General features: G+C 42.8%; 1 protein-coding gene across 1 annotated transcript in view; it reads left to right on the top strand.

Moving 5' to 3' along the window:
- Positions 1–18,502, top strand: part of MED15 (mediator complex subunit 15) — a 28,166-nt gene that overhangs the window by 4,005 nt on the left and 5,659 nt on the right. Inside the window, exons 2-10 of the mRNA XM_042779817.1 lie at positions 1,555–1,642; positions 2,815–2,866; positions 4,294–4,323; positions 5,482–5,697; positions 6,222–6,487; positions 7,252–7,629; positions 8,682–8,777; positions 13,499–13,618; positions 18,235–18,377. Coding sequence (XP_042635751.1) covers positions 1,555–1,642; positions 2,815–2,866; positions 4,294–4,323; positions 5,482–5,697; positions 6,222–6,487; positions 7,252–7,629; positions 8,682–8,777; positions 13,499–13,618; positions 18,235–18,377 — 1,389 coding nt within the window. The remainder of the gene's footprint in view (positions 1–1,554; positions 1,643–2,814; positions 2,867–4,293; positions 4,324–5,481; positions 5,698–6,221; positions 6,488–7,251; positions 7,630–8,681; positions 8,778–13,498; positions 13,619–18,234; positions 18,378–18,502) is intronic.

The raw sequence follows: 18,502 nt of genomic DNA, 5'->3' as shown, positions 1-18,502 counted from the left end.
CCTTACATGTTACTTTATTTATTGCCTCAGTGCAACCTTTGTCTTCTCTTTTTGTCTGCTCAGTTTTCAGTACTCTCAACATGAAAGGCACTGTTATTGTACTGGGACTGGAAAGTTGAGGAGGTTTCAGAGTGTGGGTTTAGAGGCAGCCTTTACAAAATGGAAAGTATGGAAAAAGGACTTGTTCATAGAGAATTGGATATAGCTTCTTCCTCCACAGCAGAGCTCCTTTGTGAGCACTTCACTTCAAGGCTTGTTTGCCCATGGAGGAATAGTTACTCTGCATTATACACTTCAGTTTAAGTAAGCTTCCTGTATAAGCAGCATTGTTTTGGTGGCTGCCAGACCCCACAAACGGTTCCCATGAGAGCCTTCCAGCAGGTGCAGTGTTCCACTGTGCTCTGTGTTAAAGACTGCAGCAGTTCAGCTGTGAGCTGCTGGCTTGCCAGGTAAAGGTGTGAGTTGTGGCAGCCTAAGCTCCTGCATTTTAAGGCTGCAGCATCTGCTCTTCTCTTCTGAGACTGTCACTGAGTTAATTCCCAAAGCTGAAGCAGTTTCCTTTGGTGCAGGCACCATTCCTTTTGCATAACTGGTGGTGGAAATTCAGGGGAAAAGACCCAGTAGTGCCTCTTCATGGTGGCTGAAACTTCCAGGGGTCACTGCCCTGACGTGTATTTAGGGTAGGGTAGCTACAATGCAATGGCAGTCAGTGAGAAATAACTTTCTGAGATGTTAATTACGAAGTGAAAGTATTTCCTGATCACTTGTTTATGGAATTTGGACTGTAACTGCCAGGCTGCTTTAAAAAAGAACAGGTTTTGCAGGGAAGTTTCTGAGAATGGCAATGCCTGGATGTTTGGAAGAGAGCTTCACCTGGCTGAACTCCTCCTTTTAGGATCTTTCTTTTCACGTTGCAGGTTGAGTTGGTTGCTGCTCTTTGATGTGCTGAGTGCCCATTGTTTTGCACTCCTGTCCCCTCCCACCCTGCCCATCCTCTGTCCCTCAGCAATGCTCCCACTCATTGTCCTCCCTCACTGCTTAAGCCTCTGTGCCTTAAGGCAAGCTTTTTTTGTTTTATTCTTCCACCTTATGTTTGGAGAATTCTTTTGGAAAATCCTGATGCTAGGAAGCTCAATCTCTTTGTTTGCCAAACATGGATTACATTAATCCTGTCATTCAGCTTTCCTCAGATAAACAAGTCCTGTTTTGTCAAAATAATACATCAGGCAGTAAAATAATGACTCGTTTAGCAGCTGGTCTTGAATTTCTGCAAAGAATATTTGTGTTGCCTTTTGGAAATTAGTTGGCTTTTTTCCTCCATTATTTGAAGAAACTTCAAAGGGTGGCAGTTTTAAGTAATATGTGGTGGTGGGTTGGGTTTTTTTTTTTTGGTGGTGGATATTTGGGTTTTTGTTTGTTTTTAATCTATAAATGAGAGAGGGGTAAAAAGCTGTTTCACAGACCTTTCTAACTTCACTACCTTTCTAACTACAGGAAGTATTTTGCAATGCCCTCAATTAATACCCAACCTTGATTTTTTCCTTTTTTTTCCAGTGATGAAGCTATGAGGAAAGCTGGTGTTGCCCATAATAAATCTAGCAAAGATATGGAGAGCCATGTGTTTATGAAGGCCAAAACAAGGGTAAATCTTTATTTGCTTCCAGAAGTTATTGGGTGTCAAAAGAAGTTTGTAACAAATTGGAGAAATAAAAAAACCAGTGGACTTAAATATACAGAGTTGTTTGAAAATTTAATTTATTTGTGCTGCTTCTTTTACCTTGAGGGGAAGTGAGAAGTTCTGCATCCAATAGATGCATCAAACTGGGCTTAGTGCAACACAGCTTTGCTGATGCTGCAGTGTTTCATGCACATATGGAACCACACTTTTCTTACCTGAATATTTGTTTGTAGTGAATTGCAAAGAATTTCCTTCATGTACAATGTAGCACCATTCCAGTTGGATGGTCAGAAAAATTTAGGCTATCAATGAAAAGGCTCTGTCAGGAATAACCCCAAGGAAAGAACCATGGTCTCTGTGAAAGTCTGGCTGTAATGTACAGTTCTGCACTCTATGAAATCATAAACTTCTTCTTTGGAGCTGTGTTATGAGAAGTTGGATACTGTTGCTGTCTCCAAATGATCCATATTTGAAGTATTACTTGTCTTGGTGAAAATGTTACAATGCTGATGTCACAAATCTGCATCCCCTGCTGGCATCCTCCCTGGTGAGTTGTTTCCTGGGCAGGAAGGCTGTCTCAGCCCTCTGCAACTTCCTACAAATTATGAAGCACACTAAGAAAATATTTTCAGGAATATTTGTCTTTTCACTTCTGACACTTCTGTCACATTATTTTTCCAAGTTATTAATTTACTTGTATTTGCAATATGAATTTAGCTTTTAAAAGAGTTACTGTAGTACAAATGTGACACAATTCAAGGACTCAAATAATTCATTGTGCCAAGTAAGCAGGTTCTGTCCTTATAAAAAAGGAATTACAGTGGATAAGAAGTGGAGAAGGTATGTTTGTTTATAATGTTTGCATATTGTAGTCCTGTTAGTGTGGCTGTCAGGGAAATTCTTTCCTGTGAATTTTGTGGTTTCTTGGCATTCTTGTACCACCAACCACAATGATGTGTTAGTCAAAATATTCCTAGTTAATAAACAGACTGTTTCTTGGAAGTGGACAGCTCTGAAAAGCCCACACACATTGCAAAGTAGAATCCAGTATGTTGAGGAAGAATACTGAAGAACCAGAAAGCAATGGTTATTCTGTTTTCATTTCTTGTGCTAAAATACTCATTTTTCACCTCTAGGAGGAATATCTTTCGCTTGTGGCCAGACTTATTATCCATTTCCGAGATATTCGTAAGTAATGTTTTAGTTTTGGTTTTCTTCTCAATCATGGTTACTCATTGAATCCTCATTAAAGAAAACCAAAAAGTAAATTATAGGGCTTCTGTCTGCGATTCTGGATGTGATTCTTAACAAGTTGCTTTAAAAATCTTCCTGTAGTATGCATGCCTAATTTATAAATACTGCTTCTTTTACACATCACCTGTAATTGAAAAGTATTTGAGAAATTGTTTCAACTTACTGCTTTTGCTGTTTCTTAGTTTTTCCTGTATCTTTGCCTTCTTTCCATTTTTACATAGCATTCTGATTGCCAAATTGGCTTAGGTTAATATATTTTATTAGAGCTACAGTAGATAGTGGGGTTTTTTATTTTTAAAAATATGATGTGAATGTATTTCTTGTAGAGTACAGTAATTTCACGAATACAAGCCGCACCAATTTGACCAAAATTTTGGTGGAAACCCGGAAGTGCGGCTAATATTCCGGGGCGGCTAATCTATTAACAAAATTCTAAAAGCTGCCAACACGGAAGTGAGAGCCCGCGGCAGCCCCAAGCCAAGCTGGAGCCCGGCCGGCCCCGGCAGAGGTGGGAAAGCCTGGCAGAGGCGGGGCCAGCAGTGTCGGGGGCGGGCGGCAGAGCCTGAGCCAGCAGGGCGGGGGAGCCCGGGAGAACTGGGGCTAGCAGCGCAGGGGAGCATGGCAGAAGCAGGAAAGCCGGCGGGTGGGGCTGCCTGGCAGCGGGGGAAGCCCAGCAGAATCGGGGCCAGCAGCGTGGGGGAGCCCGGCGGTGCGGGGGCCTGCAGTGCCGGCCAGGGCGAGGAAACGCGGCGGCGGTGCAGACGGGAGGGGGCGGCCGGCGAGCCTGGTGGCGGCGGCGGCAGCCCTGCCGGCGGGGCGAGCGAAAGCGCCGCCGCGAGCCGCGAGCCGCGAACCGCGAGCCGCGAGCCGCGGCGCGGGGCGAGCGAAAGCGGCAGCGGGGCGGACGGCGAGCCCGGCGGCGGCAGCCCTGCCAGCCGGGCGAGCGAACGCGGCAGCGGGGCGGTGCTGACGGGAGAGGGGGGCCAGCGAGCCCGGCGGCGGCGGCAGCACCACCCGGCCAGCCCCGCCGAGCCGTGGCGCTGAGCTGGGCCACCCGCCCCCGTCGGCAACCATGAGCGGGCCGAGCCTTCCTGGCCCCGCCCCGAGCCAGTAAAGCCCGCTATGCCGCGATCCTCTTACTAATTGGCCAATTTGTGAAAGCTGCGCACGGATTCTCGCAACGAACAAAGTGCGGCTAATATTCGGGGTGCGGCTTATCTATTGACAAAGACAGCAACATTGTCGAGGCACCGGGGGTGCGGCTTATAATCCGTGCGGCTTGTATTCGTGAAACTACTGTATATCCAAAGGTTCAATGTGACAATATTAGCAAAGATGATTAATTGTTTTTACTTTTGCAGACAATAAGAAATCTCAAGCTTCAGTCAGCGGTAAGAGTTCCTTTTCTGTTGTTTTCTTCCTTCCCTTGTACTCTCCATTTCTAAATAGAACAGCTTAGAAATCAGGGCTGTGGTGTACTAAGAATAAAGGATCTGTGTATTCCCTGGCTGGGATATTAAATGCTGCTGGAGTAAGAAAGGGGGCATGACAGTCTTGGAGTTGTTCAGTGATGAGAGTGACAGGCTTGGCCAGTGCTTTGGATGAACACAGCAGACTTGTTGGTTCCCCTGTTTGTACTTTTGTTAGCTTATAGCACCAGGATTCATGAAAGGACAAGAGTGACTGAAAATAATCTCCTGCTGAGCAGCCCAGGTTCCTGCCTGTTGCCTCAAGCTGTGGCTGCCTCAGGTGTTGCACCAGAGGCAGAGATATTTGTGGGGCCATTTGGTGAGCTTAGATCTGATCCTGGCTTCTGCCTCTGTGCTAATTCTCACCACAGTGGGTGTTAGGGACATAGTATGGTCCTGTGGTTTTATCCCTCTGAGGGCAAATATGCAGTCTGTGATTGATTAACAGACTGCTGGAAATTATTTTATAAGTATTCTTAAGAAAGAGGTGGTGTGTGTTCTGTACCTGGTTAATATTGCTTCTGCACCCCGTGTTGTGTTTTCATCTCTTGAATTGTCTTTCTGTCTTTAACTTCACTTTTCTGTGTGCCCAGGATTCAGATTATGAAAACTGTCTTGAGAGGCATTGAATTTATTCAGTGCATAATAACAGTGATGTTGGAGGGGGAACTGTGTAGGAAAGTACATCCTCAGTTATGAGCATTGCTTCTCTGACTTGAGAAGGAAGATCCACAGTGGGACTCTCTTGGTTTTTGAGGTTAAGAGCTTTATATCTTCATGGAGTTTTGTTGGCAGCTTGTTTTGATGTTGGAGATGGCTAGTATGTTCCTTTTCTCTGATGTATTTAAAATCTGTTTGGAATTTCACACTGAAGCACTTTAAATCGTCTCTATTTACAGAGAGTCAGAGATGTGCTGTAAACCTTGTTTCACAGGCAGGGCAGTGAAGCTGAGTTTGTCACAGTATTGGACCCAGTCCTGGTCTGAATTTGCCAGATCAGAGAGTGGATGATGGAGAGCAGAGGATTCTGGAAAAGCAGTTGCATGGCTGGCTGCATATCAGTGTCTATTGTCTTTGCAGATCCGATGAATGCCCTGCAGAATCTGACGGGGGGTCCCACGGCTGGGGCGCCTGGGATGGGCATGGCTTCCCGAGCTCAGGGAGCACCAATGAGTGGCATGACAGGCCTTGGTCCTATGGCACAGCAGATGAGTCTCCCAGGGCAGCAGCAGCCTCCTGGAACCTCAGGAATGGCCCCTCATGGGATGCCTGGTGTCTCTACAGCTACTCAGCAGAGTAAGTGTTCAGTTTACTCCAGCTACTCAAGTTTTTAGATCAGCTTTTCAGTAAGGAGTCCTTTCCCCAAGGAAAGGGTGCTGAAGAGATGGCATACTTCTGGCTAAATCAGCCAAGTGAACCTGGGAAAGAATTGATTTCAAGTACTGCTACCTGGTTGAATAAATGTCTTCTTTAGTATAGCAAACAACAGTGTAGCTGTCATATGAGCAAATCCTGCTTTCATCATGACAGCTTCAGAACACTGTTTATGTAGAGCTCACCTGTGTTTTCCATGTACAGTGCTTCCTGCTGGTGACCTCAGTGCACATTTCTTCCTGCAATTTTTTACTCTCTTTACTTAGGTTGCTGACTCAGTAGAGGCAGAATGAATTACAGGTTGGTAGTACAAAGTGTCATTAACTCTGCTGTTAATGTGCCCCTTCCATTTGAAGAAGTAAAAGTATATACTGCTAAGGAAGGACCTTAATTAATCTCACATTATTTGGGTATTGTGTTTTAAGTACAGTCTATCTTCTCTTTAGCCCAGCTTCAGCTTCAGCAGATCGCCCAGCAGCAACAGCAGCAGCAGCAGCAGTTCCAGCAGCAGCAGGTGGCCCTGCAGCAGCAGCAGCAGTTCCAGGCCCAGCAGTCAGCCATGCAGCAGCAGTTCCAGGTGCAGCAGCAGCAGGCAGCGGCCGCTGCAGTGGTGCAGCAGCAGCAGCAACAACAGCAGCAGTTGCAGGCTGTCCAGCAGCAGCAGCAGCACATGCTGAAACTGCAGATGCAGCAGCAGCAGAACCAGCAGCAGGTGATGACAAACAGCTACAGTGGCAAATGTGGTTGGTGATGGGTTACTTGTCGGGTGGGGCTTGGCTTGTGTGGGAGTATCAGCTCAGCCTGTTACTAACACATTTCCACTTCAGGGTAGGGCTTCAGGTTAGATTGGCAACTTAACTGACAGCACTATTTTACATGCTAGAGGAAAGGCTTCACACATGTTTTGTTGCTTTCTTCTGTCATAGCAATAGGGAATTAAAATCTTTGTCTCTTTCTTTTTGTAATGCCAGGATTTTCTTTCATTCTGGCAGGAACTGGGAAGAACAGCACTTGAATTACTCTAGCAATAATGGCTGTTTTGTCATTGTGTGAATAATGTGTTGCCACTTTAAAAAATGTGTGTATATATACACCTGTGTATATATAGATATATATATCATCCTTAGGTAGAAAAGCAGGTGGGGGAACTTCTGCTGTCATATTCTTGTGCAGTTTTTGGTAAGGGGTGATTACATTTGAGAAACACTATCTGAGCCCATTTGTACAGGAGAACTGATGGACTTCACTTTTGCTTTTAAAAGTTACAGGAAAGCTTATAATGTGGAAACACAGGCTATAGAACCTTTTAGGGTTGAGATATACAAGGGATGAGTGGATGAAAAGGTTGGGCTTTCCCTTTGTGGGCTTAAAGCATCAATCTGATGTATTAGGATTCTGTTTACTTTTGGTTTATAAAAGTAAGTCTGCTGTCACATTGCTGGAAGCTTTAACATCCTGGCTTCTCCTCCTTTTCAGATACAGCAGCAACAGCAGCAGCAGCAACTGCAGCGCATTGCTCAAATGCAGCAGCTGCAGGCAGCACAGGTCATGCAGGCACAGCAGCAACAGCAGCAGCAGCAACAGCAGCAGCAGATCCCACAACAGCAGATACAGCAGCAGCCACCTCAGCAAGTCATGCAACAGCAGATACAACAGATGCAGCAGCAACAACAGCAGCAACAGCAGCAGCAGCAGCAACAACAACAGGTTGCTCAGGCACAACAGTCTCAACTTCCACCACAATCCCAGCCTCAACCCCAGCCCATGGTATCTCAGCCTCAGGCAATCTCAGGACAAATTCCTGGTCAGGTTATGCCTGTTACTCTCACGCCACAGCAGTTAAAAGCCATGCAGGTAAGGGCTGGTGACCAGCTGATTTGTGATTTGTTATGACCCCCTAGAGAAATAAAAAAATATACCTGACTTTTGCTAATAATGAACTAGGAAAACCATAACTTACTAAGAGATCTGCAGTTAGCAGAGTTAGGGTGTTCAAAGGTTTATATCTGGGCCTGCCAGTAGAGAACAGTTTTGCACCTAGGAGTTTCTGGAAATCTGTGAAAACCATTTATGCAGCTAATATTTTAAAATAATTTATTGTCTCACTCTTGAATGGACAAGTAAAAAAGAAAAAGAAACATACTCTGGTGAAAGAAAAATTATCTCTGTGCTGTTTACTTTTCTAGAAGTACTTTGAATTGTTTTAGACTGCAGCCAGTGTTAGCTCTCTACCATGCTGGCTTTGCTTCTGCTGCCATGTTGGCAGGTTTTGGTCACAGTTTATTTAATATGCTGGTTGTTCCCGCCTTGAAGAGAGGTGGGCAAGACAATAGTTTTACTCTGTTGGATCTCTTGCTGGGTCATACTCTGAATGGTGCAGCTTTTTGAAGTGTTGCAGTCATTTTTATCTGGGCTGCATAGGTTGCTGTTGAGCCAAAGCTCAGACCTGTTTTCTTTGGGACTTGCTGGGAATGGAGTACCAGCCACACTTTGGAAATGGATGACTTGATACCTTCACTTTGTGCTCCTACCAGCTAAGCTAGGAGTAGTTAAATGCCATGATTGTCACACTGACAGATGTAATGAATGTATAAACATTTGCAATGCTGGTCATTGGTAGGCTTGCAAAGAATTTAAGTATCTATTATTTTTATACCTAAGACCTGATAGTAGAGGTAAGAAGTTGCAAAAAGTTGTTCAATTGGGTGTGAAGTCTATGGGAAAACTGTTCTAAATGTTTTGAACATGGGAACTTATTTTCACAAAAAACCTGCAAAACTTTAGTTTATGAGGCTGGTGTTGTCTCCATCCCCCTTTCAATGAGCATAGTCAATGCAGTTGATACAGAGGTGTCATACCCTACTCAGGTAAGTGTGCTTACTTTGGGTTTTGTTCTCATACTGTAGGTAAGAGCTCAGCTGGTCCAGCAGCAGCAGCAGCAGGCAGCAGCAGCAGTGCAAGCAGCTCAGGCCCAGGCTGCTCAGATGGGAGCTTCAGGGCAGGTAAGGGCCCAGGGGCAGTGGCACAGGTCACAGGCCTGTGGCAAGTGCATGCCAGAGATGAGCATGGAGTTGGGTTTCTGGTGGTTTCTGATGAGGGGTCTGACATTGCTCATCTCCTCTCTAAAGGGGATATGGTGTTCTCTTCTATTTCTCCTTTGCCTGGAGTCAGAGGCAGGATTTCATTGCCAACCTCTCTGTGCATGCTCTCTGTCCCAAGTAGGAGCGAGTGTTGCCTGTATGACACAGGAATGCACATGAGTAAGGTCTCCTGTGGGCACACTACAAGTCTGACTGTTGGTACTCTTCTTTCATTAAACTCTCTTAGGTGACTGCTTTGTTGTGTAAACTGATTTCTGTACTGTGAATCTTTGCCTGCTATCTTTAATCACATGTGATTTACCTTCCATCTTCATGTATTGACTATAAAAAAATAGTATAGACTATGAAATCTGCACTCCCCTTTCAGTCCTTTCATCTTCCATTCTTCTTCTGAGTGAAATGGGCAGTAGATCTAGATGCTCTTGTTCTGGATGTGGATTGTGAAGAACAAATGGTGTGTGTCACAAGTGCAGAGTTACATTAAGAAAAGGAAAGTGCTGGGTGAAAGCTTGTTGTCTAACATGGTTTTTTTATGCTGCAATACACCTGCAGCCCCAGTGGTTGTTTCTTGATGTGTGTCTGGTATGAAGGAGACATGGGGAAAAAACTGGGGAGTGGCTTGAGCTGAACCTCTTATCCCATTTTCCACAAGAATATGGAAGTCTTTTGTGGTTTGCCTCTATAATCTTTAATATTGAGGCATTTTGCAGACATGGGTAAGTACAAATATCACTACTCTGTAGGTGAAGAGAGAGGCAGACAAATGAAATGAGGCTGACTAGGACTAATGGCAGAATTCTTTTTGTATACCCAGACATTCCATGTTTATCAAGCACCATTTTCTGTTCAGTGCACAAGTAATTTTATAGATTCAGTAAGAAGCTTTTTATGTGGACTGTGATAGCAATTACTTCTTCAATGTACATCTCCCAGACTTGGATCAGGGGTAGTGTCTTGTACCATGGTAACTCTCATGTGGCCACATCCTTGTTGTTGTGGCCGAGTTCTGTTTCTGAATTGCTCCTTTGGCTTGTGTCACTGTAACACAGGATGTAAAAGCTGAGCAGTGGTAAGTACAGTTGGGACAGTACTGGCAGCAATACAGAATTCTCTTCCTACAGTTGAAATGTGAATGAAAACTTGTTTGTTTCTTAAATAATTTCCAGGTGGGAGCTTCAGGGAATTAGGCTGACTGACTTTTTTTCTTGTTCTAACTTTGGTGGTGCTCTTTTCAACTCTGAAGCAGATGGGTTGTGTTTATGTAGACTCAATTCTTGCCCCTTTAGTGACTTCATGTGCCAGTGGCTTAACAGCACAGTGCATTGAAAAGCTTTGGGTGATAACATAGTTGACAGTCAGTTTTGCATTGCAGCTTTATCCAGTCCTGTGTAGTAAATATGGGGATTGCTCTTTATCTAGCACATATGGAGTCTGGAATATTCCACATACAGGATTAACTCCACTTATGTTCATGCCATTGCAAGATGAGTCTACTAAAATGAATGTACCACTATGAAGTCCAATAACTAAATGGGTTTCTTGTACTTGTCTAAATATTTTCTGTATATAATAATTTTAAGATTGTGGCTGTTTATAATATTACAATGCAGCTTCAGTGTTGAGAGTGTATAAAGATTACTTTATAAGAAGTCTCTTTTAAGACCAGATTTTTGCTTTCTATTTAGTAAATTTTTCAGTAGCATCAGCATTTTTAATAAATCTGCCTTGATTGCTTTATTTGGTTCAGGGAAGCTTTTTTTAGAAACAAACCCTATTCTAATCTTTGCTTGTTACATTTACTTAGCCTTTCAGGGCTTTCAAACTGGGAATTTTGCTTGCTATGTCTGCATTTTTCCTTTTCCATAAAGTTTCTGCAAATCCTTCCTACATAAAAGTAAAAGCAGTTCCAGGTTTAAGCATGGATTCATGTGAGAAGTTCTTCTCTAAAGTTACAAAGACACCACAGGGGTCAATGTCACCCTGCTCTAGTCCTTGTGAGAAGCTCATGGCAGTAGTGTCCATGCAACCAGAGACCCACACAAAATGCTTGCAGCACTATGGAAAAAGATCTGTAATCCACTGCAGTTAAGTATTAGTAAAGTTAAGCCACTGTTCTGGTGCAGTTCCTTCAGGTGCTCAGAATGGCTGATGCTGACTGAAAATCTGAGCTGCCCTTAGTGCAGTGGCACTGGATGTACATGTGCTCACCAGAAGCTGTGTTTATGGAATGCTGAATGTTTGGATGTTAGATAAAAGAAAGTTACAGGTTCTGGATTCTATTTGTTCTAGTCTACTTCATTTTTATCAAATAATGGGGTTTGTAGCTTACTTTGGAGGGAGATCCCCTTCTTGCTGTCTGATTTATCTCAATTTACAGGGTCTGTAATTTTAACTCATAAGAATCAATTTCACTGTGGAGGAGGATATGTGTTCAGTTAAAATCTTTTCCAAAAGAACTTAAACATTTCTGGTTGTGTTCTTATTTTACAAGAAGAGTAACTTCTTTATAGACATGTTGCTTTGGAACCCCCTTTCCTGACTCCTTTGTCAAAGGGTCACAGCTTTTGTAAATTTAAATGAACTGGAGAATGGGGGAAAATAGATTACTTTTGTTAAGAGAGTAGAATTGGTGATATTTTATATATGTATTTCTTTTCCAAAGAACACATTTCAAAAAAAAGTGCAAAAAGCCCTAACCCAAAATTGTATGCTTGACCAACCACAATACTACAGACAGCTGAAAGCCTTTGAATTGGAGTTTATCATGCTGGTGTTCAGTGGTTTGCCAGACACTTAACCTGTGAATATTCTTCTAATTTCCTTTGCCTCAGTGGAAGTAATCTAAATCTTCACACTTTGGTGGTGTGGCTTCAGAAACATGGCCAAGATGGGACATGTGGGTCACCATAACATGCCTGGGATTCCACACGCTCCAGAGATCTGTGTGCATTCACGAGGGTCTAAGATGGGGTGATTGTACCTGAAAAGATATTTCCCCCACCCACCCCCCCTTTTTTTTTTGGTTTTGTTAGGGTTATGTTGCTTCACCAGCTCTCATGTTGATACTGAAGCTCTTCACTGCACTTTGTAGCATCCTGTGCTTCGTGGCAGTGCTGGTTGTTGTGTTTGCTGTGGCAGCTGCTGCATGCTGTGTGTGCACGTGTGCATGTGTGTGTGATGTCTGAGCGCTCTCATTTGTTCCCCTTTTGAAATCCTGTCTCTGACCATCCCTCTTTGCCTGGATGGAAAGGGACTGCATTGCTCTGATGTTGTGAACTAACAGCTGTGCTGAATTTGACACTATTTCCTTTATCAGTTATTGCTTTCCTTTTTCAGTCTTGCTATGTTGTATTTAATTTTATTTATTTTTAACAATTGTAAGCACATGCATTCTTTGACTCTCTAGAGATGTGTTGCTGGCTGCTTCAGTCCATTTACATAAACATCAAGCAGGAGTGCCCCAAACCATTTATAGGAAGGAGACTACATTATCTCTTAGGTTAGTTAGGGTTGTGTAGGTTCCTCAGTAACATGTAAGCTAGGAAAGAAAGGTACCCCAGAGAACTTTACTGTAGGACTTTGAAGTCCCAAACAGAAGCTGTTTTACTGATAATTGGATCTGCTAGAGCTGCCTAAGTACTGCCAAAAATACATGCTATATTTGTTGTAAATTCCCAGTATGTGGTGTAATAAAAAAATTTAAGTAGCAGAGGACTGTGCAGGTATAAAAAAATTAAATCTGTGTGGCTCATGCAGGCTGATGGTTCTGAAAGGTACTTTTGGACACTGCAGAGCAGCATAGCCCTACTACTCTTTTAAAATAAAAATTTATTCTAATGCTAACCTTAATAATTTACCCTAAATGATTGTACTTTAGAGTGTGCACAGTCTATATAGTTGGAGAATCAAAAAATTAATTGGCTTGAGCAAGATCATGGCCTCAGAATAATTTAGCACACCTTAGTAGTAGAGAAAAAGGTATTTCTCAAAATTGCAGTAATAAAAAAGATATATTTGACTATATATACCTTTGGGTTATAAAAGGAAGGAAATAGATTTTTCAAACCTGGAAGTCCTTTTTGTTGTCTTTGGCACTGTTACACTGGCATGGGTTAGGCTGGTGTGAAATCTGCTCACTGTGGAGCACTGTACTGCCAGCTGCTGTTGAGCTGTGTGACAAAATGTGCTCTAACAGAGGGGCCATTGGCCAACACTGCTAAACCTGTGAGTCCACAGTGGGGGAAAGCACATCACAAACCTGTGACATTACAGAGCTTCCTATATGGAGTGTTCCTGACAGCAATCTGTGTATTTCCAAGAACTTTAGAACTTCCAGATGTCAGGAAAATTTAGGAAAGGCCCTTCATGGAAATGACAGGATAGTCCACCCTTGACACGTGAATCTGAGTGTGCATGTCAGCTCTCTCAGGAAATAGGAGTGTAAGAAGCAGTTTGATTTCCAAGCCAGCCCATTAGGTTAACCTTTAGAGAAAAAGCTCACTAACCTGCCCTTCATGCTCCCCCTGCCCAGCTCCTGAGGCTGCATGTGCTTCTCATCCTGCCAGTGCACTGCATTTCTTGTTTTGCGATTACTTTTGTCTGTTGTCCCTCTGTCCTCAAAGATGATCACCGCACCTATGGCCCGAGGTGGGATGCAAATCAGACCACGGTTCCCGCCTACCACCGCGGTGTCTGCTACACCAGCAAGCTCCATGCCCTTGGGCGGACAGCAGATGCCACAGGTATTTACTGGGTCACAGCACATTGTGTCAGGATTGTGCAAAGCTTCACTGCATGGGGCTCTAGCGCTGCCTTGCCAGCAAGGGGACGTTCACTTTGCATCAAACAATGAACTTGCTGGTGTTACTCAGGGTGTTGGTCTGTTTATGTTTTTTATGATCCTTATTCATTTTAAGTATAGGTTTTTTTAGAGCTTGGGATATCAAATAAAGCATTTTAAAAGTGGGATAGATCTTTATTTTAATATTTAAAACTTTTCCATGTTCAGAATTGTTTCAAGTCTCAAGTTAAAGGCCCACACTCCATGAGTGTGCATTTCTGGGTGCTGCAAGTCAGCACTGCAGTGTAGCTGACTGGGCTGTGTCCAGGACTGTGCTTGGTGTCTGTTCATGCTCTTTACAGGTGTTTCTTGTGTTGTTAGTAAACTTGGCTTGTTTCAGTTTGTGCAGCTTCTTGGCATGGTACCAGGGACCCAGAGAAATCTGAGCTGTTCTTTTCTTTCATGGTCGTGTAGGAGGAGCTGCCAGGAGGATTCCACTTGCACCTGCATCAGAGAAGAACCTGTGTAGGCAGGCTGGCAGCTCCTGTCCAGCTGTTGCTGGAAAATGCATGAGGTCAGAGCACTTCATTTCTTCTCAGGAGTTTGCAAAGGCAGTGACAGTGACCAGAAAGATTCTGCAGTCCGAGGCAAACACGTTTTGTCATTTCTGGTTGAAGATAAATGGTCATTTCAGTCCAGGACAGTGTGCATCTGTTAGCTGACACAAACCCCAGCCATAGCTCTGGAGTCAGAGGAGAATTTACTTTGTGCTCTGGTCACTGTAGCAGTTAATAGATACTGAGATAATTATCTCCCATTTGAAATATCCACAGTATTTGAGGCTTTCCCATGGGTATTTCAATATTAGTTTTGTTTCTGTTTATTAGCAAAAGACTTCTAGTTCAAGCATTCAGTACCATAGGGTGATGTTTCAGCACTGTCACTGTTACTGAGGAGCTTTGATTTCTGACACCAAGGGAAGTGCTCAACAGGAAGTGTTCTCAGTAGTATGCCAAGGATTGTGAAAGTGATGTAGAAGGCTGAAAAACAGGTGAAAGCAGCAGCAGAAGAGAAATTTTTCATGAGCAATGATTGTGGTGCAAGTGGCTCTGAAGCAGGTGCTAGGGTGAGTGAGTGAGTCATGGTTTACTGGTGGCTGGAACCATGTTCTGGACCAGCTCTGGATCTCTAGTATTGTCTGCCTAAATATTTTGTTCAGGTTTGTCTTGGGGTAGGTAGATTAGATAATAGAAATGTTGTCTTTTACACCTCTTAATCTTATAAAATGCTGAACTGCTATTGTCTGTTGGGTGTAACTTCCTTGTCACCAGAGCCCTTGCAGCTGTTCACAACAGGAGTTAAGGGCTGTAGGTGTGTGGGTGTATTTCAGAGCTCATTTCAGAGCATGTCCTCTCCTGGACTGTAGCATCAAAATCCATTTAGATGTGGTGATAGGTAGTTCAGGGTGTATTTTGTCTTTAGAAAAGAATCTTGGTATTGCACTGAGGAATGCTTTTCAACAGCAGGACCAGATGTGATATCAATACCTTGTGGTATTTTTTTTATCACAAGATTCATTTGAATCTCCAATGAGTTTATTTGTTTGGTTGGGGTTTTTTTGCTTCTTACAGTCTTTGCAAACAAAAAATTACTGATTTGAGGCTTTATTCCACAATCACCTGGTGTTTTGATTTGCAAGAGTGTTAGAACTGAGAGCCCTTCCCAGCCTCATCTCCTGAGTGCTGTTCTGTGCCTGAGACTCAGCAAACTGGAGATAAAACTCATAGCTTGGTTTATCTTCCAGGACAGTGTGCTCTGAACATTGAGAATACTTAGATTTAGTGGATGTAAATACAAATTTTTATCATACAAGCCTAAATACCTTTTGGGCAAGACTTTAGAAATTAGAGTGTGGTGTCATGATCAGGTCACTGTAGAGTCACAGAACAAATTCATGCTCAGTGGGCTGTAGTAGCTGTCCATGGACATCCTTTTATGTGCAGAAATTCATATCCCTCAGTGAAAAAAGATGTACTCTGATTTCCTTGTGTCTGTTGAAGATGCAGGGTATACAAATGATCAGTAACCATGGCTTAGCTCTGGAGCTGAATGAATTCAATGGAGTTACAGCTCCAGAGAGGAGGAGGGTCTTTTGTCTTTTGGGTTCATAACTATTTTTGTGGTGTGTTTGTTTGGTTGGGAGTTTTTTAACTCTTATTTTTACTCAGAGTCAGCTGCAAAGAGCATTCCCTAGAAAGTGAAACTTTATTAAATTGTTAAAATCCTAATCCATATCCTGCAAACAACGTAGAAACTTAAATCTGAAATAATCTTTAAATCTGTTCTGTAGAAAGATATCTGAAATTATTGTCTAGCAAATGAACTGCTGTCAAAGAAAACCAAGGCAATGAGTTCAGAACTGCACACTTCTGAATGCATGTTTTTGAAAATGTCACCATTTAGACATTACTATTAGACATTGGCCTCTACTGTTCTGAAATGAAGCTGGCAGAGAGCAAACCTGGGAAGGAGGAAATTGTCTGTGCACAGAATGAGGAGGGGTAGTGCAAAAAAAATCAATTCATGCAGTGCTTATGTGCACAGTAAATAATGCATATCCTTTTCCTCACTTTTCTGCAGCATTTGTAAATTAATGTAAATAATGTCCTTGGTGCTGAATTACACACAGAAACTTACATCTGGAAGAAAATCTTAATGAAATCTTTTTCCTTCCTTCCTTCCCAAAACACAAGGATTTAGTGTTCCGAAGTCATTTTTTCAGCCAGCTTAAGACACTTGATTTTCAGGAAGTGATGAACCACTCCAAGTGGTCTTAGCCTGACTTGATGAAAGATAGGTGCAGTATCCATATGGATAAGTGCTAAATCACTTGCTGGCTGGTAGCACATTGAACAGGCTTGTGAAGATCAGGGAATGCTTTTTGCAGTGTCCATCCTAGCTTCCTTCCAAACATGGTGAGCTGCCCTGACATCTGCAGGAGGCAAACTCTGCTTTTCCAGCTGTTGAAGAGAGACATGCTGTTAAAGAATCCAGCTCCTTTGGAAAACTGTAAGCACAGGCTCAGGAGTTGTTGATTGTGGAGAAAGGGAAGATATTTTATCATTTCAGCCTCACTTTTTCTATGTATTACCTGTGTGTGAGAGGTTGCAAAGGTACTGGGTATTGAAGACTGAAAAAAAAGTCATAGTATGTCAGGCTGCATTTGATTTTGAACTATTCTGTAATGGGTGATAAACTTGTCTCTTCAAGCTCAGTGGTTTTGCACTGAACTGGGGATTGTTTGTGCCCTTTTTGAGGGGGAGTATGACCCTGCAATGTGATTTACCAAACAAACATGTCCTGCTGTAGTCAGTGTGTCCATGCAAAAGCAGACAATGCAATACTTCTCAATGTGCTCAATATCATGTCCTCTGCATACAGTTGGACTCTTTAGGTGGATATTTGACAAGAGAGTGAAGGGCAGCACCAATTTGCAGTGCCTCTGATGTGCCTGGGACTTGTGGATTTACTGGAACCTTTGCTTAAAAATGGTTTAGACTGAGGGGAAGAGTTGTTATTTCAGAGATGCTAATGAGTGACTTACAGAATGGACACATGGGTTAATAAACCACAATATATTGCCTCTGCAGGCTCATTCCACTTACCTTTGTATGTATTTATTTATAGCCTCAAGTCATAACAACTCTGCATGTGCCTTAAACATGATCACTTAATATCTGCATTACTATCCCATGCCTCTGCCATTGCACAGGTTTTCTTGTTTGGTTTTAAGTGATTAAGGGGAAAAATGTGTATTAGAACAAATGTGAGAAATTGCTCAAATTTTAGTGTCATCTGGCTCTGGCACTGTAGAGTGTGCAGAATAAACTTAGTTGTTACCCAGAGTTTGGTGCTGTTCTGGAAATGCTCTTACTTGCCTTTTTATCCTTCAGGCACACCTCATCATTCTCCAGTCATTCTCCAAAGGTCAGAAAGCTACTTCACTTTTTTTCCCACCCAGCCATTCAGTTTGGAGTTTCTATCTCCACACAGATTTTCAGAACTCAATATTTAAACAAGATGTTGGTGACTTGGCTTATCTAATTTTTTTCTTCCTTTTTCCTAAAGAAAACCACTTGAGAAGCTGCAGTTGAGTCTGACAGACCTTTGAAGACTGTAATTAAAATGTCTAAATAAGGAGGGGGTTTTGACTCTTAATTATTAAGTGGGAAATGTCTTTTCTGCCTGTTCTAATGAAGTACAGGTTTTTCACATGGCACTTCTGACATTATAATTGCAACATGATGGTTTGGGCAGTGAAAAATAATTATTATACAGTTAATTCAAGCTATATGCAGTTTCAATGGTTGTTTCTACTGAAGTTGATAAGATTTACTGCCCTGAGAGCTTCAGAAGTGGTGCAGGTGGGATTGTTCTTATGGGAGAGAAAGGAGACTAATGTTTTAATTTCTTGTAGGCCTGAGGATACACTTCTCTCCACAGGTAAAGCCTTTTAGTTAGGTTCCCATGCTCTGCTCCCTTTTGTTGTTATTGATGGTATCTTTTCTCACATTGCAGGTCAGCCAGAACAATATTACCATGATGTCATCCCCCTCTCCTGTCCAGCAAGCTCAGACACCCCAGTCCATGCCTCCCCCACCACAGCCACAGCCTTCTCCTCAGCCAGGCCAGCCAACTTCTCAGCCAAACTCAAATGTCAGGTGAGCCACACTGCAACTGTGAGTTTTCAGACACATTCAATAACCTTACTCTGTTTCCAGTGAAGTGAATGAATTTTAATACCAGCTCCACAGGGAGCACAGGTGAGATGGTGTTGAATTCACTC

This window comes from Catharus ustulatus, chromosome 18, assembly GCF_009819885.2.
Source record: "Catharus ustulatus isolate bCatUst1 chromosome 18, bCatUst1.pri.v2, whole genome shotgun sequence".
NCBI classification, from domain to species: Eukaryota; Metazoa; Chordata; class Aves; order Passeriformes; family Turdidae; genus Catharus; species Catharus ustulatus.
The sequence above is the reverse complement of the archived record's forward strand: the minus strand, read 5'-3'. Positions and strand labels throughout refer to the sequence as shown.